We start from the raw sequence: 23,229 nt of genomic DNA, 5'->3' as shown, positions 1-23,229 counted from the left end.
CATTGTAGAAAAACCTTAACACTTTTTGGCTTAACACTTGCCAGCTTGGTTTTCTGAGTGGTTAGCATATCCACTTTCCAACAACAAGCTGCAGGTTCGAATCTCACTGTGGGCATGGATGCTCGTGATTGTCTTTATGTGGGAGATGGATTTCATCACCTGGTGTGAGACCACCACCCCACTTATTGGAAGCCTGAGGTGGATTGAAAAAGTTCCAAGTTTGGTATTTAGAGCAGGATTTTCACACTGTGTAAAAAATAAGTAAAAAAAAAAATAAATAATAAATAAAATAAATAAAAATGAAATCTATAAAGAAAAAAAATAGAAAAAAATGCTTAGCCTGCCCATTTTATGAATATTATTATCATTATCAACATACCTCTATGGAGTCAAGAAACTCATTGTGGGAGGTCCCATTCTCCCATACACAGCTCATTGCACCTTGACTTAAATGAATTCACTGTCCCTGCACTCACCACACTCTCAGGCAATGCATTCTAATCATCCACCACTCTCCATGCAAAAAATCTACTCCTCACCCCCTTGTTCATACTCACCTTTTACAATTTCCAGGATGGCTACTCGTTTTCTCCCTGTCTCCTGATATTCTATGAAAAACCTCATCCACATTAATCTAGTATTTACCCCTTACCAACTTATAAACTCTTGATCATGTCTTCCCCTTTTCCTTCTATCCACTAGGCTCTGTAATTTGCATTCTCTCAATCTCTCCTCATATTCCACATTTCAGAGACCAGAAACCAACTTATTCAATCGTCTCTGGACTCACTCCAACATCTCATCTTTCTTTTGAAAACCTGGCGATCAAGTCTGTATGACCTGATCAGTCTTGTACAGTGGAATCAAAACATCCTTATTTCTACATGTCAGTGTTCTCTGCATCATTCCCATAATCCACTGTCATCCTTACAATTTCAGCCAAATATTCACGAAATTTCAAGTGTCTATCCACCCCCCCCAATCCTTCATCTCCTCCAACATATTCCCACCAATCCTATAGTCTGCATCCCATCTTTGCTTCCTAAATTTTAAAACCTTACACTTTGCAACATTAAACTGATATCTCCACACACTTGCTCATTCATACAGTCTATTTAGATCCTCTTGCAAAGCTATATCTGCTCTACTTCTCATAACTCTCCCCAACTTTGCATCATCTGCAAACAACCATATATCACCATTTAAGCCCTTTTCAATGTCATTTACATACAAATTAAACAACAGTAGTCCCAAATCAGACCCCTGGGGCACCACTAGTGACTTTTCTCTTCTGGGATATCACTCTCACATACACAACCTGTTGATACCTATCAGACAGCCAATCTCCAATCCAGTGCACTAATTTACTATCCAACCCCATCTGTTCCAATTTAACTACTAGTTTGTCATGTGGTAATATATCGAAAGCCTTTGGAAAATCTAAATATATATGCATCTCCCCTTGTCCAATATATTTGTCACCTTGTTATAAGCAAGCAGATTACTAAAACATAATCTTCCTTTAGCAAACTAATACTGTCCATTAAAAAAATTCTACTGGTGTCCACCCAGTTCTGAAATCTTGTCCTCACCAGCTCTCTAACACCTTGACCACAACTCCAGACAAACAGATTGGCCTATAATTTGAAGCCTTAGTCTTATCACCTCCTTTATGATGCAAAACAATTTTGCCATCTTTCCATTCCTTTGGGAATTGGGTTAATTTAAGACTCATTTTGAAAATGTACATTAAAGGTGTTAGCTCCCTGGAACATTCCCTCAAGGCACGTGGTGATATACTATCAAGTCCAGTGGCCTTGTTGACATCAAGTTTACTCAATTTCTCATATACCTCCTGCTCACTCACCATCAGTGGTTTCTCTCCCATTCCCACTGCTCTCAAGTTCTGCATTATGTTACAATCACAAAGATGGAATGCTTTAATGAACTGCTCATTTAACACCTCTATTATATCCTCCTCAGTGTTTATTATTCTCCCATTATCGGTGACCAACATCATTCTTCCTTCTACTGCCCACATATCGAAAAAACTCCCTTTTTTAGCATCCTGCATTTTTGCTACCCTTACTAAGTGAGTCACCTTCGTTGCTTGCTTTTTGTACTCCTCATGTAACTGATTATCTCCACTCATTTTGTGCCACCTGCACAGTGCCCTTTTCTTCCAGATTGCATGCTTCACCTCTTCAGTCATCCATTTTACAATTACCTTATTTCATCTCTTATTTCATCTGACTGGCCGAGTGATTAGTGTATCCGCTCTCCAACCAAAAGGCTGTGGGTTCGATTCCTGCTGTAGGCATGGATATTTGTGATTGTCTGTGAGAAAACGTGGTGGTGGTGGTGGTGGTGGTCGGTGATAGATGGCGTTGTTGGATTTAGTGGTGGAGACAGCGCTGTAGAGCAGGTGCCCTCTCTCGATGAGTTTCCAGACTCCCTGGAGGTGTCTAATAATAATAATAATCTCCTGACCTTTGGAATACACTCGCCCATTGCCTCTACCAGATAATTCCTGAGTAGAGACCAAGCAGCATTGATTTCCTTCTGATGCAATTCCTCATTCCATGATATTGCTGCAAGTTGCCTCCTAAGTTTGCCATAATCACCTGATTTATAGTTCCACAGATAAGTCTTTCTCGTAAAATTTCTGATATGGCTAGCCACTGCCCAAGTGATCACTTCATGGTTGCTTTCACCAACTGGAGAATGATGTGGTATTTCATTTACAATGCTGTCGTCTGATGAGATAATCAAATCCAAGATTCTCGATCCAATTGTGGCCTCTGTTATGTACTGCTTAAGGTAGTTATCTCTTAAAAACTCAAGGAATTCATTATCTTGTCCACCTGCCCTTCATACTATACTGCTTAAAAAACCACTCTCACTAATTTGCTTTCATCTCCATCTTAGATGAGCACAGCTCCTCTACCATCATCAGCACTACTTCCCCTCTCTTTCTGCCTTGTCTGTCTTCATGAAAAACTACATATCCCTCCATCTCTATTCCTGTCAGAATGTCATCCTCGTTCAACTATGTCTCACTTATACCAACAATTTTGGGTAAATGAACTCTATCAGTGCTACAGGTTTTCATTCTCCTTGTTTCTAGCGATTGTACACATACGAAGGTGGTCCGAAAAGTTCTTGGCCGTGACCATAGATGGCAACACTATCGGCAAAAAATTTTTTTCTTTTTCTAAGTTGGTTCATCTGTCATAAGCATCCATGTGAAATTACAAGAAATTCTATCAAGTAGCTTGTTTTATACAGCTGTCTGAAGCAAAAGTGTTGTTTGTATCCTTTGAAATGGATAAAATTGAGTATCATGCAGTTATAAAATTCTTTGTAAAAGAAGATATAATGCCAAAAGAAATTCATTTGAAGTTCATAAAAGTTTATGGGCACTCTTCTCCTTTGTTTTCGACAACTAAGAAATGGGCTGCCGAGTTTAAATGTGGCCGTACCAGCCTTAAATGATCCATGTGAAGGAGACCAAAAAGTGTAACAACACCAGAAATCATTGATGATGTGCACGATATGGTATTGGATGACTTGTCACAGTGCGTGAAATTGCTGAGACTATAGGCATTTCAAAAGAATGTGTAGAATATGTTCTGTGAACAATTGCAAATGAAAAATCTTTGCACAAGATGGGTGCTGCGCTTGCTCACAGCAGATTGAAAACGCGCTTGTATGAAAATCTCTGAACACCATTACACACCAGAATCCAAACAGCAGTCAAAACAGTGGACTGAAGCCAGTTATTCAGCCCAAAGAAGACAAAGTTGGTTCCATCAGCGGAAAAAGTCATGGCATCATTGTTTTGGGATGCTAAAGACGTATTGTTTACTAATTATCTTGAAAAGAGTAAAACAACAATCGGGGAATATTTTTCCGATCTTTCAACCAGACTCGAGAAAAAAATTCGTGAGAAAAGACCCGGTTTTCTGAAGAAAAAAATTATCTTTCATCAGGACAATGCACCTGCCCACAAAGGTGTTTTGGCAATGGGAACATTAAGGGATCTGCACTATGAATTGTTGGAACATCCACCCTCTTCCCCAGATTTGGCTCCCTCTGACTTCTATCTCTTCCCAAAACTAAAACTCTTCCTCACTGGGCAGTGTTTTTCTTCAAATCAAGAGTTGATTACAGCTGTATAGGGGTATTTTGCAGATCTTACTGAGATCCACTACTACGGGGACGGGATAATGGCGTTGGAGCATCGCTGGAATAAGTGTATTAGTCTTAAGGGAGTTTATGTTGAAAAATAAAAATAATTTTGAAATTATAAATTTGTTTTTTCATTGTTAGGCCAAGAATTTTTCAGACCACCCTCGTACACACTAGCTTATTTCTGTTTCTGTAACAAGTCCCACTAATCCCATTTCTCAGACATGACTCCTCTACACTCTCCCATATCCGTTCCTGCCTACCATCTCTAATACTACACCTCTCTCCATTCCTAAATATCACCCCCCTACATCCTTACTTGTGCACTCACACATCCACTCTTGAAACCATCATCAATGCTTTTCATGCAGTGTTATACCAATATACTATGAGTGGGAGCCATATAAAAAAAAAAATAAATAAAATTATTTATTTTTTTAAAGAAATTTGTAAATACTATGTGGCAACAGTTTACATCATATAGCCCTAGTAAGAACAATTAGAGGGAACTCAACAGAAGATATTTAAAGCATTTCAACACTTATTGTTGAGATGCTTTAAGTATCTGTTAAAGCTTATTTCTACTCTGCGGTTCTCTAATGGCATTGTTTACTTCCTTTCAGTTTTATTAAGAAGTGAGTATCATTTTTAGTGGTTTATGATTATATAAGACAGTTCATCATGAAGTTTTTTTGTAGTCATATGTGTAGTAGGAGAACAAAATGCAAGCTTCTTTTACTAGCAATACAGTAAACCCTTGCCGAGCGCCGATTTGCATAACGCGATTTTGCACATACGCGTTATCTTAATTGTTTCCATTTAATTTGTCCAATGCTAACATTTCATTCATACATGGTATGCTGCAGAACGTCGGCTGGCAACCCTGCTTGGCGCTGCCCACTAGCTGAGTGACCCTGGCCGAGTTGCGATCATTTCACTCACGTTAGCAGAGCTGTAATCACGTATTTATCAGTGTTTATCCTCTTCTCCTTTTTCATTTGTATTTCTTTTAATTTAAAAAATTCAATATGACATCTAAGAGGAAGAATGAAGATGATAAAGCAGCAAAAAGATGCAAAGTTTTGACATTATCTCAGAAAATTGAAATTTTAGATAAGTTGAAAAATGGTATACATGTTTCATCGCTTGCAAGAGAACTAGCTATAAATGAATCAAGCATAAGAACAATACGGGAGAATGAAGAAAAGATTCGGTCTAGTGTCAAAGCTTCAGGCGATACTTTGGCAAAGGTTGCTCAAGTTTCAAGAAGAATTCTGCAATTGGAAAAGATGGAAAAAATATTAATAGCTTGGATTGACAATCAAGTAAACGAAAAAGGCTCAGTTGTGGATGGTGTTGCTCTTCGAAACAAAGCTTTAGATTTGTTTTCTTTCATTTTAAATAAAGATGGCCAATCATCAGAGAAAATAGACTTTCAAGCAAGCAAAGGTTGGCTTGAAAACTTAAGCGTCGTTTTAATTTGCATAATGTAAAGCTTCAGGGAGAAGCTGGCTCTGCAGATAAAGAAGCAGCAGAGAAATTCAAACCCCAATTTTTGAAATTCATTGAAGAGAGGGGTTACGTTCCACAATAAGTTTTCAATGCAGATGAGACAGGCCTATTTTATAAGCAAATGGGACAACGAACCTACATCACAAAGAAGACACAAAAGGTTGCCCCAGGTTTTAAAGCTTTTACAGGTAGAGTCACTTTGATTTTTTGTGGAAATGCATCAAGCGACTTCAAGTGCAAGCCTCTGCTCATGTATCAATCTAAAACGCCTCGTGCATTGCAGGGAAAAAATTTTGAGCAATTGCCAGTTGTGTGGAAGGGGAATAGAAAAGCTTGGGTAACAAAAGCCCTGTTTAATAACTGGTTTGAAAATCATACGTTAAAGAAGTCAAACATTACTTAGAACAGCAAAACCTGTGCTTTAAAGGTCTCCTAATTCTCAATAATGCTCCAGGACATGATGCTGAAGCCCTCACAACATTGCATCGAAATTTAGAAGTTTTATTCCTCCCACCTAACACCACTTCCTTAATCCAACCAATGGATCAAGGGATCATAAAAACATTCAAAGCCTATTATGTCAGACATGTTTACACCTCTGCAAATAAAGCACTAGACGAAGGAAAGCACGACATGCTAATGGCATTTTGGAAGCGATTCAACATAAGCCACTGCATAGAAATGATTAAACTTGCATGGGAACAAGTGAATTCATCAACATTGAATGCTTGCTGGCATCAGCTCTGGCCAGAAGTTGTCAACAATTTTAAAGGATTTCCATCGATTGAAAATGAAGTCAAAGAAATCGTACAAATTGCAAAAGCAATTGGCAGCGAAGGATTTTCAGATATGGAAGAAGGAGAAGTCAAAGAATTAATCGAGAATGATGATTGAGAAATAACAAATGAAGAATTGGATGATCTTGTAGCACCAACTGACAGTGAAAGCAGTGATAGTGAAGAAGAAGATAAAGCACCTTTAACTTACAAGAAGTTAAACGAATTGTTAAAAAAGGCACAGGAACTGTCTGATTTTGCAATGGAGATTGACCCAAATGAAGAAAGAAGAGGACACTTTATGAAAGGCATCGAAAAATTCTGTGCTCCTTACTGCAAAACTTTGAAAGAGTTGCGTCAGTCATTGTCCCAAGCAAAAATCACTAGCTTTTTAAAAAAAAGAATTGTATCATGTACCTACTTATTAAGCAGTAATCAAAATCCTTTCAATTAACATTTGTTTCATTTTTCCCTTTTAATTACAACAATATTTAGGTTAGTTTAAATTATACATACATACTTTCTTAATTTGAACTATACCTAACACATTTTTTTCCATAGAAAGTTAACTTTGCGGAACGCGATTTTGCCATGCGCGCAATGTATTAATGACGTAACCCCGTTTGGCAAGGGTTTACTGTATAGCTAAAGATGAAAATTCAAAAACATTACATTCTGTCTGATTTACAAACATAAAAATTATAGTTTTGTTGGCATGAGTCTTTCACTTGAATTAATAATACTGTGTATAATTGCATATAATGAACTTTTATATGCTAAGATTTTCATCATTTGTTGCCGGAAATTGTTAACAAACGGTTAACATTTGTGAACAATTTTTATGGCTACATAAAGCACTTACCAGTTTTATGTAGCCATAAGCATAAATAAATAATACTGTCATTTTTATTATTTTTGTTACACATGAAAACTCATTTTATGATATCTGCTAGTAGCATACTGATAGTCTGATTTTCAAAGGTCAAGAAAAGGAGAGTGGAATTCATGTGCTCCTTTTGAGGCAAGAATTTTGTCACTGTACTGAAAATTTATTAGCAGCTGATGGCCTTTTGGTAGATAAGTGTCTCTGTAGTACAATTGGAGGAATGATGGTACTTTTATTTGGAACTGACCTGAATTTACATCATGACAAGTAAAATCTTTATATGGACTCTTTGAGCAGAAGGTGAGTTGGCTGATTTCATATAGAGTAGCAGGGTTTTTCATTTCACATACAGGTATATCAGCAAGAAGAAAACATGCAATTTACATACACAAAATACTCCAATGAGATGTTGGTGGATGGGCAGTAGATGCTGTTATGTGCAGTTGAGTAGTATATCCTTCCTCAGTTGAGTCCTTCAACTCTTTGGAGGTGTGTACCAGCTTGCTATCAGTTGCTAACAAATATCATTCAATGCATTTTCATTTGCCATAATTGGAATAATAAATTGTTACTTTTGGTGTATAGATTAGAAAATATATACTCAAGAATGCAATGCAGTGTAATGCATTGCATATACTGATGTTTGCAAATTAGTGCAAACAGAAAAAAAAAATGAAAATGAAAATCAAACAAAATGCTTTGCAGCATTCTTCTGTTTCCATTTTCTGATGCTAGCAACTCAGTAGTCATTTAATTGAAATTTTCATTTTCACATTGAAGCAAACTGGTTTTACACATAAAAATGATTCTCCTGATATTGGGATTTACTCTCTGAAAATGTCCATTTCTTTTGAAGACATATTCAATGTCTTTTTAATTTCATTAGAAGAAAGAGATGGGATCGAGGAGACAAGGATACACCTGGGGATCTAATTGTTCGTAAACTCACACTTGAAAGGATAGAAGAATTAAAAAAAGTGATTCAGGAGCAGCAACAAAAGCATGCGTGAGTGATTAATTTGTAGTTTTGTTTTTTAAATATTATTGTAAATTAGAGTAATTAACCTTTTTAATTTGTTTTTAACTCTAAACACTAATCAGGTTTGTCCTTAGGAAATGCCATTACTGATCTTAGACTCAAATGTTCGGCTCACTACAAAGAAACCTTAATTATTCTAGTTGAAGTCAGAAATTACGCTAAGTATATCCAATAAATAAATATTATTTAGTAATTATATATAAACTCATTTAGTAAACATACATATACCATTAAACTGTGAATTAATAACAATTAATCACTCGCAGGTTTTCATTCTATTTAAACTGTACAATAAACAGTGTTTATTGTTTTCTGTGTATCGAGACCAACAAAATTTAATAGACTCATAATGAGAAAATAACATAGTAATCCATCAAACTATATTCCAAGCAAAAGTTCAAGTAAATATTCAACACTGTTGGCTCTCTAAGTGGACTAAGCAGAGCAGACACATAATGTCAATCCTTGTACTGAATTCTCAGTTCAAAGGATAGAAGAATTAAAAAAAAGTGATTCAGGACAATTTTATTATTATTATTATTATTATTACAGACAACTCCAAGGAGTCCTTAAACTCATCAAGGGAGGCCCTAAACATCATATCAAGAATAACTATTCGGCATTCACACAGTATCTATCATACTTTGCCTTGAACTCATTTACAGTCATGGCACCCACAACAAACTCTGGCAACTTATTCCACTCATTCACCACTCTCCAAGTAAAAATCCTAGTTCTACCACCCTTGATAACTACACTCTTGCTCAGTTTCCATGGATGGCTCCTAGTTCTCCCATCACCAGACCTGTTTTGAAAAATTTCCTCCGAATTAATCTTGTAAAAACCCTTCAGTAGTTTGAATGTCTTAATCATATCATTCTTTTTCTGCCTATCAACCAATTTCTGTAACCCTAACCCACAGTTCTTCAACTTGTTCTTGTAAAGTTCATTCCATAGACCAGCTATCATCTTGGTCACTCGCCTCTGGATCCTCTGTACCTCCTCCCTGTCAAGATGGGGTCTTATCAAGGCTTGATAAAAAGGAACAATAACTTGCTTATCTCTGCTTGTCAAAGTATTCTTCAGTAACCAAGTGATCCGATGAGCTGATTTAGCCACTTTTGCTGTGTGCCCCCTAAACTTCAACTCCCTATCCACTAACACACCCAAATCTCTGGCTTTGTTTATTATTAGTCATCCCTTCCTTTTTTTAGTATTCATAAATGAAACACTACTTCCATGCAGTATGAATAAATGACGTTTTTTATTACATAATTGGAGGCACATGTATTAAAATAGTTTATTATCAAGTTACTAATGAGATAATTATCAACATGCCTTTGCTTTCTCAAAGCAATTCCTGTAAGAAGTACTTTGAAAATGTAAGCATATCATTTGTAATTAACAAAACATTTGTTCGTGCACCTCTTAAAACTTCTGTTTTTTCCCCTTAATTAATTTTGTGGAAAGTTTCAATCCACATTATTTTAACCTTGAATTTTCCACTGCTTCTCTCTCTCTCCTTCCCACCCCCCCATGCTGTCTGCTCCTAGTTGTTATTTTCAAGAATTCTTCTGTTGCCTCTCAACATGTACTGTGTGATTTATTTAGATTGTGTTGGTCATAAGGATTCTATGCTCCCATGCTTGCTGATATGGCTGTCAACATGTGTCTTTGTCCAAAGGTAAACAACTTATTACTTCACTAAAATATATTATTTGAACTTTTCCTGAGTTTTTTTGCCATGCATCTACAACTCTTCTGTGCTGTAAAGAAATCAGTTTTGGTTTGTAATTGCTCTACAACAATGTCACCAAGGGTGCAGGCTCTAAGGTCAATCACCTATGCTCTGAATTTTTTGGAGTCCACTTATGTTTATATACCATCAAGCTTATAATCTTTTTTATCCCAAAATACGTAACTTTACACTTTTCCACATTAAATGGGTACATATTATCTTTTTGTTAATAGTGTCAGTCTGTTTAAATCATTTTGTAGTTTCTTGCATTGCCCTGATTAACTATTACACTGTTTGCATATTCAGCAAACAATTTCTTGTATCATTAATGAACATATTGTAGTTATCCAAAGCCATGTGGCACTCTACTAGTCAGCTGCCTTCTTAATATTGTGCTCCTCCATATGTTACTCTTTGGTATCTTCTGTCAGTCATCCTCATATCCATCATTGTCATCAGTTGCTTTAGTCCCCTTCCAGATGAATACCTCTCGATGTTTCTTTCATTTTGACCAATCTTGTGCATCTCACCACCATAAGTGTCCATTTTTATTTCATTATCTGGTCATACTGCCTGGTCTACCTAATTTCCAATAACCAATGTTCCCTCTAATTTTTGCTAGGCCCCTGTGTGCATGAAAAACATTTTGTGTGCAAGTTTCCAGTCTCTGACTTATTATGTGGCCTAATGTAATATTTCTCATATTGATGTTATCATTTTTTCATACAATGCACAAACTAAATTAATTTACTTAATTCTGCATGGCCAGAGCTTTAAAAAATTTTGTTTAATCCTATATCCAAGTGTAAGCAAACAAAGTTTGCACCTGAAGTATCTTCAGGACTGAGGCAACTCGTGGTAAAGGTGGGCCAAGTTCTCATCACTACTTGTCTTAGTATCTCCCATAATGCAAAGCACATCTTCTTGCAGACATGTCTAATGCTATGCATTAAGGGAAGAGCCACTACCCAGACCGGTTTTGACCTTTATTGAGGTCTTGTCATTGGGAGCCAGACCCAGAGGTGGTGATGCTAAGATGGAAGTAATGGAGAAGTCACATTTACCTATAAGAGTTGCCAAAAGGTGTCTCACCTTATTATTAAATTACTCTGGATTTAGAGAATCGTGGTCCACCTTTACCATGAGTTGCCTCAGTCCTGAAGATACTTCAGGTGCAAACTTTGTTTGCTTACACTTGGATATAGGATTCAACTAAATTTATTATAGTCTAACCAAGTGGAAAACACTTCCAACATCTTTCTCTAAATCCAGAGTAATTTAATAATAAGGTGAGAAACCTTTTTGGCAACTTGTATAGGTAAATATGACTTTTCCATTACTTCCACCTTAGTATTATCACCTCTGGGTCTGGCTCCCACTGACGAGACCTCAATAAAGGTCGAAACTGGTCTGGGTAGTGGCCCTTCCCTTAATGCATAGCATTATACATGTCTGCAAGGAGATGTGCTTTGCATTATGGGAGATACTAAGACAATTAGTGATGAGAGCTTGGTGCACATTTACCATGAGTTGCCTCAGTCCTGAAGATACTTCAGGTGCAAACTTTGTTTGCTTACACTTCGATATAGGATTAAACTAAATTTATTATAGTCTAACCAAGTGGGGAAAAACTTCCAACATGGCCAGAGCTATATCTCTAGATGAGTGGTTTTCAAACTTTTCTGACCATGATTCAATAAAAAAATGTTTTTCAAACTTTTCTGACCACAATTCAATAAAAAAAAATACATTTTATATCCCCCGCCCTTCATACTTCCACACAGAGTGATTATAATTAAAGTTCACATTTTGAAAGGCTGTAACTGGGTAATTACTCAGCAGAACGATTTAATATTTAACATGATGTATGTGGCAATGGAATTGTGCAAAGCCATTAGTTATAAAAGTTGCCACTAGGCTATACAAGCTCTGCTAAACCATAGTGGGTAATTTAGAACATCACAAAATGTAGGGTACATATGTCTCATTATGTTGTTACACAACAGCATGTTCGATACGCTGTCCTCCATTGCCAACAACGTGCTGAAATTGCAAGCTGAATCACAGAACATTAGAGTTTCACTCAGAATGTTATGGATATGGGGGTGCATTGCTGGTCTTGAGGTCCACTAAGTTGGCTACGTGTCCATGATAGACAATGTCTTTGAGATGTCCCCACAGCCAAAAGTCGCAGGGATTCAGATCCAGTGAGCTCACTGGCCACATTGTATGAAAATGGCAGCTGATTATTCTGTCCTCAGTACAATGCGTTTGAAGCAACCACTTGAGGAGGGGTCGCCATCCTGCATAAAAACTGTTGAATCCATGCACTGATTCTGTTGAAATGTTGAATCACCTGACTAAGAGAAATGCATATCGCTGGCCATTAACAGAGCTCCTTAAAAAAAGAAAGGTCTGATTATGAATTCTGCTATAAAACTACACAAAAGGGGTGCTTAAGGGTCAAAGCTGTATAACTGAGAGGAGACCTCCACATAGCCTTTAAAGGAATGCGGAGAACTGACCAGGGCTTCTAACCTAATGTCCAATCCTCACCTTCTCATGGTGCACCCTGTTGGGTATCTACCTGGATACTGAACGAATGAGGATGGGCTGGCAATTCGGGATTTAGCCGACCAAATTGTATTCTTATTAGCTTAAACCAATATACAAAATAATGGTACAACATGACAAAATTTCATGCCGGCTTGGGCGTCACCCGAGCCCCTGTTGTTTTTGCCAGGGAATCAGGCCGACATCGAAAAGTCAGCTACTGGAACAAATCTGAAAGCACACCCAAACTCAACATCACCAGAGTTAAAGATCGGTACTATCAACATAAGAAGCCTGAATGGCAAAGAAATGGAGCTGGCTGAAGAATTAGATAAGTACCAGATTGACATAATAGGGATGACTGAAACAAAAAAGACAAAACTGGTGAGATCTTTCTCAGCAATAAATACAAAATGTTATATTCAGGCAATGACAATCAAGGAAAAGAAGGAGTAGCCATAGTATTCAACACAAAATACGAGGCTAATCTTCTTGAATGGCAGGCAGTCTCAAGTAGAGTAATGTTGGCAAATATGAGAATGGGGAACTGGACAATGAGACTTATTTGTGCCTATGGTCCCACAGAAGGTTTTACTAAGGTAGAAGTGGAGGAATTTTTTGATGCTTTAGAAAAAGCAACTGACACAGTGAAAAAGGAAAAGTTGGTCCTTGCTGGGGATCTGAATAGCAGAGTAGGAAATGATTGTCAGACAATCATTTCCTGAAAATTTGGAGAAAAGAGCAAAGCTAATACCAATGGCAAATATCTGTTGGATTTCTGCTCAGGACATGGACTGGTTATTACTAACACCATGTTCCAACATAAAAATGTGCACAAATTCACATGGAGAGAAGAGGCAAGGAATAAGAAAAGTTTCATTGACTATATTATAGTTGATAGCTTTATTTTCCCACTAGTTTAGGACAGAGAGTGTACAGTAGGATTTGAAATTGTAAGCGATCACTATTTAGTCTTGAGCAGGATAAAATTGAATTTCATATTGAAAAGAATAACATGTAAGAAAGTTTTAAAGCGAATAAAAGTTGAGCAGCTCTCAGATGTGAACTATAGACTAAAATACACAAAGATTATTGAAAAAAAAATGAAAGAGTTTGAGAACAGGAACCAAACCTTGGAGATTCAGTGGCAAGCCTTGATGAAAATCCTGATTGATTCAGTCAGAGAGGCATGTGGTGAGGTAGTCTGCAAGGATAGAAAAATCAGAACTCCATGGTGGACATAGGAAGTTAAAGAGGCAGTGAAGGAAAAGAAGAAAGCATATCAACCGTGCCTGTCAAATAAGTCAGCTTGTTCTCTTAGAGAATACAGAGACAAATGTAAGAAAGCGAAACACTGTGTAAAACTAGCTAAACAGAGGTCATGGGTGCACTTTAGCAAGAACATAGAAAATGAATATTAAGAAGGTGGCAAAATGTTCTGGAGGTTGTTGAAGAAGGCTCAGAAATGGAGGAAAGAAGGCAGTAAAAGGAATTAGAGACATAAAAACAGGCGAAAAAGATATCCTTGAAGTATGGAGTAATTACATAGAAAATGAATATCAAGAAGGTGGCAAAATGTTCTGAAGGTTGTTGAAGAAGCTCAGAAATGGAGAAAAGAAGTGCTGTAAAAGGAATTAGAGATGATAAAGGTGACATGAAAACAGGAGAAAAAGATATCCTTGAAGTATGGAGTAATTACTTTGAAAAATTGCTAAATGAAACATACAGTGAGAGCACAGTGGTAAAAAACACTCCACAGGCATATAGTCAGGAATACATATCCATACTTGAAGTAGAAAAGGCCATCAAAGGCTTGAAATATGGAAAGGCAGCAGGATTAGATGATATTCGACCAGAAATGCTGAAGTATGGGGGTATAAAAGTCTTACAGCGGCTGCACTGTGTAGTTCAGAAAGCCTGGACCGAGGGATGAATTCCCGATGATTGGAGTAGAGCTCTAATAGTACCCTATATAAAATAATCTAATATAAAAAGGGAAATAAGACTGAATGTGAGAATTACAGAGGTATTTCCCTACTGAGTGTTCCTGGCAAGATCTATGCAAGTTTACTTGAGAAACGGTTGAGAAGAACAATGGAAGAAAAGCTTGGTGAAGAACAAGCTGGATTCTGGCCTAATAGAGGCTGTCAGGATCAGATCTTCACTTTACGATACATTATCGAGAAATCATGGGAATATAACAGAGATCTGTATTTAAGTTTTGTCGATTTGGAAAAGGCATATGACAAGGTGCCAAGAGAGAAGCTATTCAATATGCTACAGTTATATGGTGTCAATGGGGCATTATATCAAGCAATATTTAGTCTTTATTTGAGTTGTAAGTCAGCAGGTAGAATTGAAGGAAGTATAGGAAGATGTTTAATGTTAAATCTGGTGTGAGACAAAGATGTACATTATCCCCTCTGTTATTCATTAAGTATATGGATCACATTATGAAGGAAAGTGGTATTAAACATGATATCAAAATTGGAGATGTTAATGTCAGCTCTTTGCTTTATGCAGATGATGTTATACTTCTAAATAAATCCGCTACAAGTCTGCAAGATTCTCTGGCTAAATTGAATAGCTGTTGTAATGGATATGGTATGAAGGTTAGCAATAAAAAGACAAAGACAATGAAAATAGGCAGAATCATTGAAAATGTCAACTGTGTTGTGGATGGAGAACCTGTGGAACAAGTGAAACATTTCAGCTACTTAGGCACGATTTTTACTGAAGATGGTAAATTAAATATAGAAATAGACAACAGAATCAGCAAAGCTAGTATGGTAGGAAGTCAACTGAATAAATTCATATGGAATAAGAGAGAAATTAGTCGGAACACTAAATTAGCTGTATACAAGACAGTGTTCAAACCAGTTTTAACTTATGGATCTGAGAGCTGGGTCAGAAGTTAAACACTTGTCCAAAGACTAAAAACCACGGATATGAGAGTCCTGAGAAAGATTAGAGGCATGAACAGATGGCATCAATGGCAATATTATATTAAAAATGAGGATATTAGGAAAGAACTTGACATTGTCAGCATCCGGGAATGTGTTAGCAGAGCTAATCTCAGGTGGTATGGTCACTTAAACAGAATGGACAAGGAAAGATTAGCAAAACAAGTGTTCTCTGCCAAGTTGGCAGGAAAACGATCCAGAGGAAGACTGAGAAAAAAGATGGATTGATACGGTACAAAGTGCCTTTGACGATAGAAATATGAGATCTGATAATGTTGGAGTTTTGACAAGTAACAGACTGATTTGGAAGAAAATTGTAGATGGGAAGTTAGTAATGATGTAAATTTTTCATGTAGTACTATCATATCCTGTACACCCCTTGAGGGTACATGTCAGGAATTTGATGATGATGAACTACACCAAATAGTGATCTTTGAGGAATGAAGTGAAATGTCGCATAACGTGTAAGTTAGCAATTGCCCAAATTCTGCAGTTGTGCATGTTCACAGCACTGTGCAGATGGTAGTGAGCTTTGCCAGTCCAGAAAATGTTCCTTTGCCAATTGTTGCTCAGTTCAATTCAAGCAAGAAACTGCATGGCAAATATTTCTCATGCACTCCAGTCAGGATTAAGCAGTTGCTGAACATGGGAAATCTTGTATGGATAATTGCACAGAATTTGCCTTACCACTTTTTGAACCATGCTTATGGGTTTGTTTAAAGACCATGCAATATGCTGTGTGCTGCTGCTTTCTATGATATTTACCATCCTTTCTTTGTCTAACACTGTGGCTACTTATTATTATTATTATGGGCAACTCCCAGGAGTGCTTAGATTCATCTAGGGAAACCCTAAACATCATGTCCATCACAACTATTCGACATTCACAGTATCTATCGTACTTTGCCTTGAACTCATTCACCGTCATAGCACCCACAGCAGACTCTGACTGCTTATTCCACTCATTCACCACTCTAAAAGTAAAAAACCCAGCTCTAACACCCTTACTAACCACACTCTTGCCCAGCTTCCATGGATGTGTCCCCTAGTCCTCCCACCACCAGTCCTGTTCTCAAAAATATCCTCTGAATTAATCCTATAGAAACCCTTCAGCAATTTGAATGTCTCAATCATATCTCCCCTTTTCTGCCTATCAACCAATTTCTGCAACCCACAAATCTTCAACCTGTTTTCATAAGGTTCATTCCATAGACCTGCTATCCTCTTGGTTGCTCTCCTCTGGATCCTCTCCACCTCCTCCCCATCAAGAAGAAACCTAGGTGAGCAAATCTGGGCACAGTAGTAGAGATTGGGTCTTATCAAGACTCAATACAGAGGAACAATAACTTGCTTATCTCTGCTCGTCAAAGTATTCTTCAGCATCCAAGTGATTTGATGAGCTGATTTAGTCACTTTTGCAATGTGCCCCCTAAACTTCAATTCCCTATCCACCAACACTCCCAAATCCCTGGCATCATCAATCTCCAGGAGTACGGTTCCACCAATGCGATATACTGCTGCTATTCTTTTCACCCCAAAGTGCATAACCTTACACTTTGCCACATTAAACTGACATCCATTTTTCCTAGCCCAGTCCTCCAAACTATCCAAATCATCCTGTAAAATTTTGACATCCTGTGCACTCACAATTGCTCCACCCAACTTTGGATCATCAGCAAACAAGAGAACACTTCCTCTCAAATCCTTTCCTATATCATTGATGAACAAATTGAAAAGCAGTGGTCCAAGAACAGAGCCCTGCGGCACACCACTGGTCACAAGCCGTCTTTTAGACTCCACTCCTGCATAAACCACTCTCTGGTATCTCTCCTTCAACCACCCTCCTATCCATCTCACCAACCCTATATCTATCCCCATCTGCTCCAGTTTACTGATTAGGATTCCATGTGGTATCCTGTCAAAGGCCTTGGCAAGGTCTAGTAGTATCACTGTAAACCCATTACCCCTATCCAGTTCAGCCGTCACTGTGTTATAAAACGTGAGCAAGTTACTGAGGCATGATCTACTCTTCACAAAACCATGTTGTCCCCCATACAATATCCCATTTTCATCTATCCATCCTGTATTCTTTTCTTCACTAATTTCTCTAAGACCTTGACAATGATTCCTGATATGCTAATCAGTCGGTAATTTAAAACAGCAGCCTTGGAACCACCTTTATGCAGTGGAACTATTTTCTCCTCTTTCCACCTCTCGGGACTAACCCAGACCCGAGACTCAAATTAAACCAAATGGTCAAGGGTACTGACAATTCTTTAGCTGCTTCTCGTACGACACGAGCTGGTATACCATCCAATCCCACGGATGTATTTGACATTGAGGTTATGCAATAGACTACTCACCTCCACTTCATTCACCACAATTCCCATATAATCTACTGGTTTATTCATTTCTGCAATGTCACCACCTGGACGATATATGCTTGCAAAGTGCTCACTCAGTAACTCAACTATATCAACTGATTCAGTTACCTCCCTACCATCAGCATTCTTTAAAATCATTCTGCCATGTACATTTTTCCTTTTACTTGCTACATATCTAAAAAACTGTTCAGGATTCTCTTTAGCCTGCATGGCCAATGTTCTTTCGTAATCCTTTTTTGCTTTTCTTACCACAATCGTCACCCTTCTGGCCTGCGCTTTATACCGTTCATGTGCCTGCCGGTCACCCTTCTCCTTAAATTCCCTCCATAGTTGTTTCTTTTTTTGCAACTCAAGCTTAATGGTGTTATTCATCCATTTAACCCCTACTTGATTTATTATTCGGACTCTACGTATACAGTCAGCCATTGCTTCATGCAAGCACTTCTTAACTGCCTCCCATGCACTATCAACTTCTAGTCCTTGCAGTTGTACATGCCATGGCACTGAACCAATCAAACTCCTAAGCTTGTCATACATTCCAGCCTGATAATTCCACATGTATCCTGTCTTAATTGAAAATTCCACACCTTTAGCCACCTCCCAAGTGAAGACCCTGTTATCACTCTTACCAATTGGTGGCAATGTGGTCATATTTGTTACAGCCAAATCATCAGATGTAATTACTAGGTCAAGCACTCTCTGACCTATAGTATTTTCCATTATATGCTGTCGCAGATAATTATCCTTTAATAACCGCATAAAATCCAATTCCTTCCTCCTGTGTGTCCTCTCCTCACTCCAATCAATGCGACCATAGTTGAAATCTCCCATAATAATTACCCTCCTTCCACTCATTTCTTCTGTTTGCTTGTGCATACTGTCACCACCATCTTTTCCATCACCTGGTCGATAGCAGCACCCAATTGTATATTTAGTTCTGCTAGCCACAATCTCACACCAAATGGCCTCAAATGTGCTCTTTTCTCTATCCTGCAATTCATCGTCTATGCTCCTTGGCTGGAGCTCATCAGCTATCATCAACAATACTCCTCCCCCCATTTTATTCTCCCTGTCATTCCTGAACACACTATACCCATCGCATTCAATCCCACTAGCTATATCTTCTACAGTCAGTCATGATTCACTAATACCAATAACCTGTGGTCTTATAAGCTCTATCCCTCAAAGTTTTTATTAAACCTATTTTTTGCATGGGGGTGGTGTGTGAGGCAGCATTAAGAAATCTTCCTATGTTGGAGGGTTTTCTATAAATGAAGAAATATAATCTGTTTTCTTTTTCATTGCTTTCTATTAGGATATCAAGGAAAGGTAGATTTTTATGTTCTTCCTGTTCCAAAGTGAATTTTATGTTGTTGTACAGATTATTAAGATAATCTTTAAAAGCAGTGAGTTCCTCTCTTGTTCCTGGCCATATGATGAAAATATCATCTACATAACAAAGCCAAATTTTCGTTTTTTTATGATAGTTGTTTAATGCATTATTTTCAAAATTTTCCATATATATAGGTTTGCTAAAGCTGGGGAGATGGGGAAGCCCATTGCCAGTCCTTTTTGTTCCCAAAACTTGTCTTGATACATTTAAGATGTATTTTTTATGAAATGTTTATATAAAAAATACATTTAAGATGTATTTTTTATGCAATGTTTATATTGCAATGTCTGATGGAAAAAAATCTTCAAGGAGATTAATTGTTTCATTTCTGTGAAATTTGTAAAAACGCTGACTGCATCCCAACCGAAAGTTTATTTTTCACTTCGTTAGAATATAATAAATTTAGTTTAATCCTTTATCCAAGTGTGAGCAAACAAACTTTGCGCCTGAATGTATTTTCAGGACTGGGGTAAGGTGGTACAACACCAGGGCAACTCCTTGCAAAGGTGGAGCAAGCTAACATCACTCCTATCTCAGTATCTCCCTTAATGCAAAACAAAGGTCGAAACTAGTCTGGGTAGCGGCCCTTCCCTTAATGCATAACATTAGACATATCTGCAAGGAGATGTGTTTTGCATTATGGGAGATACTGAGATAGGAGGGATGTTAGCTTGCTTCACCTTTGCAAGGAGTTGCCCTGGTGTTGTACCACCTTACCCCAGTCCTGAAGGTGCAAACTTTAACAAAGTTTGTGCCTCACACTTGGATAAAGGATAACTAAATTTATTGCATCCAAACTAGCCAAGATGTCTGAAGGTTCTATGTATATATCCTTTACCTTCTCAATGAAATGTACGCTGTTCTTAATGAATGATGTTGTTTTTCTTATGTGTGGTAAAATCATGTTAGTGAGGTGTTTTGCCGGATTTGAGGTTGGAGAGTCTCTTCCATCCACTATCGGTCTTAAAGGAGTATCTTATGTATTTTTGATACTTCATATATTCTAGGAACTAACGGGTGTTTTGATTGTAGAGTTCTTTTTAGTTCTTCAGTCCAATTGGTTATATTTTTAATTAGATCATTGGTTTTATTGTGATCTCGCCAAGTGGGATCTCTGTCTAAGGGTGTATAGGTATTGGGTGTATATTATTGTTATAATCCTCCAAGTTCATGACTGCTGTCGCATTCCCTTTATCCACCTTAATTATAACGACGTTTTCGTCTGATTTTAGTTCTTTGGTGAATGGATTTGTTATTTTTATTGTTTTAACATTTTCAGAGGTAAAGTAGTACCTTGAGTGAAACTGAATCCTAATTTTTTGATGATGAAGAGGCAGAGGATTCTAAAGGATTATGTATAAAGTGATAATTTAAAAATCAGTCCAGAATCAAAAAGAAAGTATTGCAGTTTCAACAAAAGCAGAACAACAACAGATGTAAAACCATGGGGACAGCATAATACTATTTCTTGAAATTTTGCAAGACAAGTTAATTTCAAATCATATTTATTTTAATAAACATTATTTAATGTCATAATTTTTCTTAAAAAATATTTAAAATTTTATAATTTTTCATGGCAACATTTGAAATTAGAACAGAAATAATTTCCACATTCTTCATGGTGCCCACATTAATAAGATATAGGACCTCCTTTTGCTGTGATGACTGCAGCATTCATATGGGGCATACTTTCTACAAGTGTACGATAGCGACAAATCGGAATTTTGGACCATTCTTCTTGTAGGCATGTGATGAGGTCCTGGACTCTTGTGGATGTCCCTTGATCTCATCAGACTCTCAAGTTCATCACACAGATGTTCAATAGGGTTGAGATCATGGCTTTGTGGAAGTCAGTGAAGTGTGAAATGATGTTCATGTCCATAAACCATGCAGATAAGCAGCAGCCTTATGACACAGTGGCATTGGCTTGCTGGAAGAGACAATAGTCAATTCCATAGAAATGTCACAAAGTAGGAAGCATTGCATTGTCCAGAATGTTCAGATGCTGCCTTTCGGAGTTCAGTGTTTGTGGCATCACAAACTGAGGCCAAACCAGAAAAAACAGGACCATACCATCATGCTGTTGCATTTCATAGTTGCAGTTAGACACTCTGGTAAGAGACATTCACCGGGCATCCTTCACACCCACACCTGTCCATCTGCTCGGTAGAAAGTGTAGGATGATTTGTTGCTCCATAACGCAAGCTTCCACATCCCCTGTACATGCTCTTTGCACCACTGAAGACTATGCTGGATGTTGGTTCAGGTATTGTGGGGCTTTGATATTGCAGTCTTACCATGGAAATCCATGTTGTGAGCCTCAGTTCCAAATGTTTTTGTGCAGCTTTGTGTTCCAGTCAATGTCCAGAACTCTGCATTCAATGTATCAGTCGACGAATGGCAGTTTTTACATATCATCCTTCATAGTACCTTAGTCTTGTTCGGTGAGTGTGGTGAGTCATTCACTGCTGGTCACTTGCAGTTGTCTCCCTTCACTTTCATCTCAGTATGATATCACATTATTGACCCAGGATGGCCCAATTTGTCAAAAATTTGCTAAACAGATAGGCTTGCAACATGGCATCCTATAAAAATGCCTTCAAAACTTGGTCAGTTCCCTTCTTGTTGCCAAGGGCACAATTGCACTGATTTGGGAGCATCATATTCCATCAATTTATCCCATGGGCACGATGCATCTTGCTAAATTGTTGACCGCACATCATTTGCCCCAGTATCCCATAATGCAAAGCACACTTTCTTTTGGATATGTTTATTGCTAAGCATTAAAGGAAGAGTCACTACCCAGATTAGTTATGACTATATACAAACTTGACTACAACAGTGTGTGCCTGTTAAGTTATGAGACAATTATTATATCAAAACAAAGAACTATATTTGGAATTGTCAATTACACAGATTCAAAATAATCTCCCTCCAACTCCACACAATATTTACATCTGTTGTAAAAGTATTTGAAGGAAAGGTGGAAATCCTGAACGGGAATCTTCTGCAGTCTCTGGGTCACACTGCGTTGGGTGTCCTCATTGTCACTTAAATGCTCTACCTTTCAAGGCACACTTCACCTTTGGGAAGAGTAAGAAGTCTGTGGGAGCAAAAATTGGCAAATAGTGCAGATGTTCGATCACAGATCAATTTTGAAGTCAGAAACTGCTTCATTGGCAGCACACAGTGCACTGCCTGTGTGCCACAAACCTCAAACAAATCTTCCTTTTCTGCAGATCTCCTTCTAAGATTAATCTGACCATTTCCTTACCAAACACCAAGCTGTACAGCAAGTAGCCTAGTGGTTATTTGGGTGACTATTTCCTTAGCTTTCACTACATTTTCATTTGTCCATGAAGAAACTGGCTGTCCACAGCATGTTTCATCCTCCAGGGACTTCCTGTCTTCTTTAAATGTTGAAAACCAGCAGAACACCTGTGCACTGCTCAGTCATCACCATAAACTAAATCAATTTCAATTAATTAGGAAAAACTGCTACACTTCTGTAGGAGTTTTTACTAATTTACAGTGAAATTTTATCATAGCTCTTTGCTCCATTCATGCACTTTTACTTCAGTGTTTGCCACATGAAATTCCAGTTTCACCTGGAATTACAATACACTCTAGTGGTCAAAACTATAAACACGCTTGCCTGTTACTTTTATTCAAAAAGCTGCCCTGTAAAAATCATTCTCATTATTTAACGGGCACTATGTGTATAACCTGCTGAAGAAGATACTTCACATGAAAAATTTTGTTTGCTTACACTTGAGTAAAGGATTAAACAGAAA

At 37.7% G+C, this 23,229-nt stretch overlaps 1 protein-coding gene across 1 annotated transcript in view; it reads left to right on the top strand.

The window, feature by feature from the left end:
* Window positions 1-23,229, top strand: part of Brd8 (Bromodomain containing 8) — a 575,604-nt gene that overhangs the window by 134,263 nt on the left and 418,112 nt on the right. Inside the window, exon 5 of the mRNA XM_090393081.1 lies at window positions 8,252-8,371. Within this exon, the coding sequence (XP_090249207.1) occupies window positions 8,252-8,371 (120 nt within the window). The remainder of the gene's footprint in view (window positions 1-8,251; window positions 8,372-23,229) is intronic.

Source organism: Typopeltis vanoorti, chromosome 5 (assembly GCF_054136105.1).
Source record: "Typopeltis vanoorti isolate ZY-2024b chromosome 5, IOZ_Tvanoo_1.0, whole genome shotgun sequence".
Lineage (NCBI taxonomy): Eukaryota > Metazoa > Arthropoda > Arachnida > Uropygi > Thelyphonidae > Typopeltis > Typopeltis vanoorti.
This window is presented reverse-complemented; position numbering and strand designations above follow the sequence as displayed.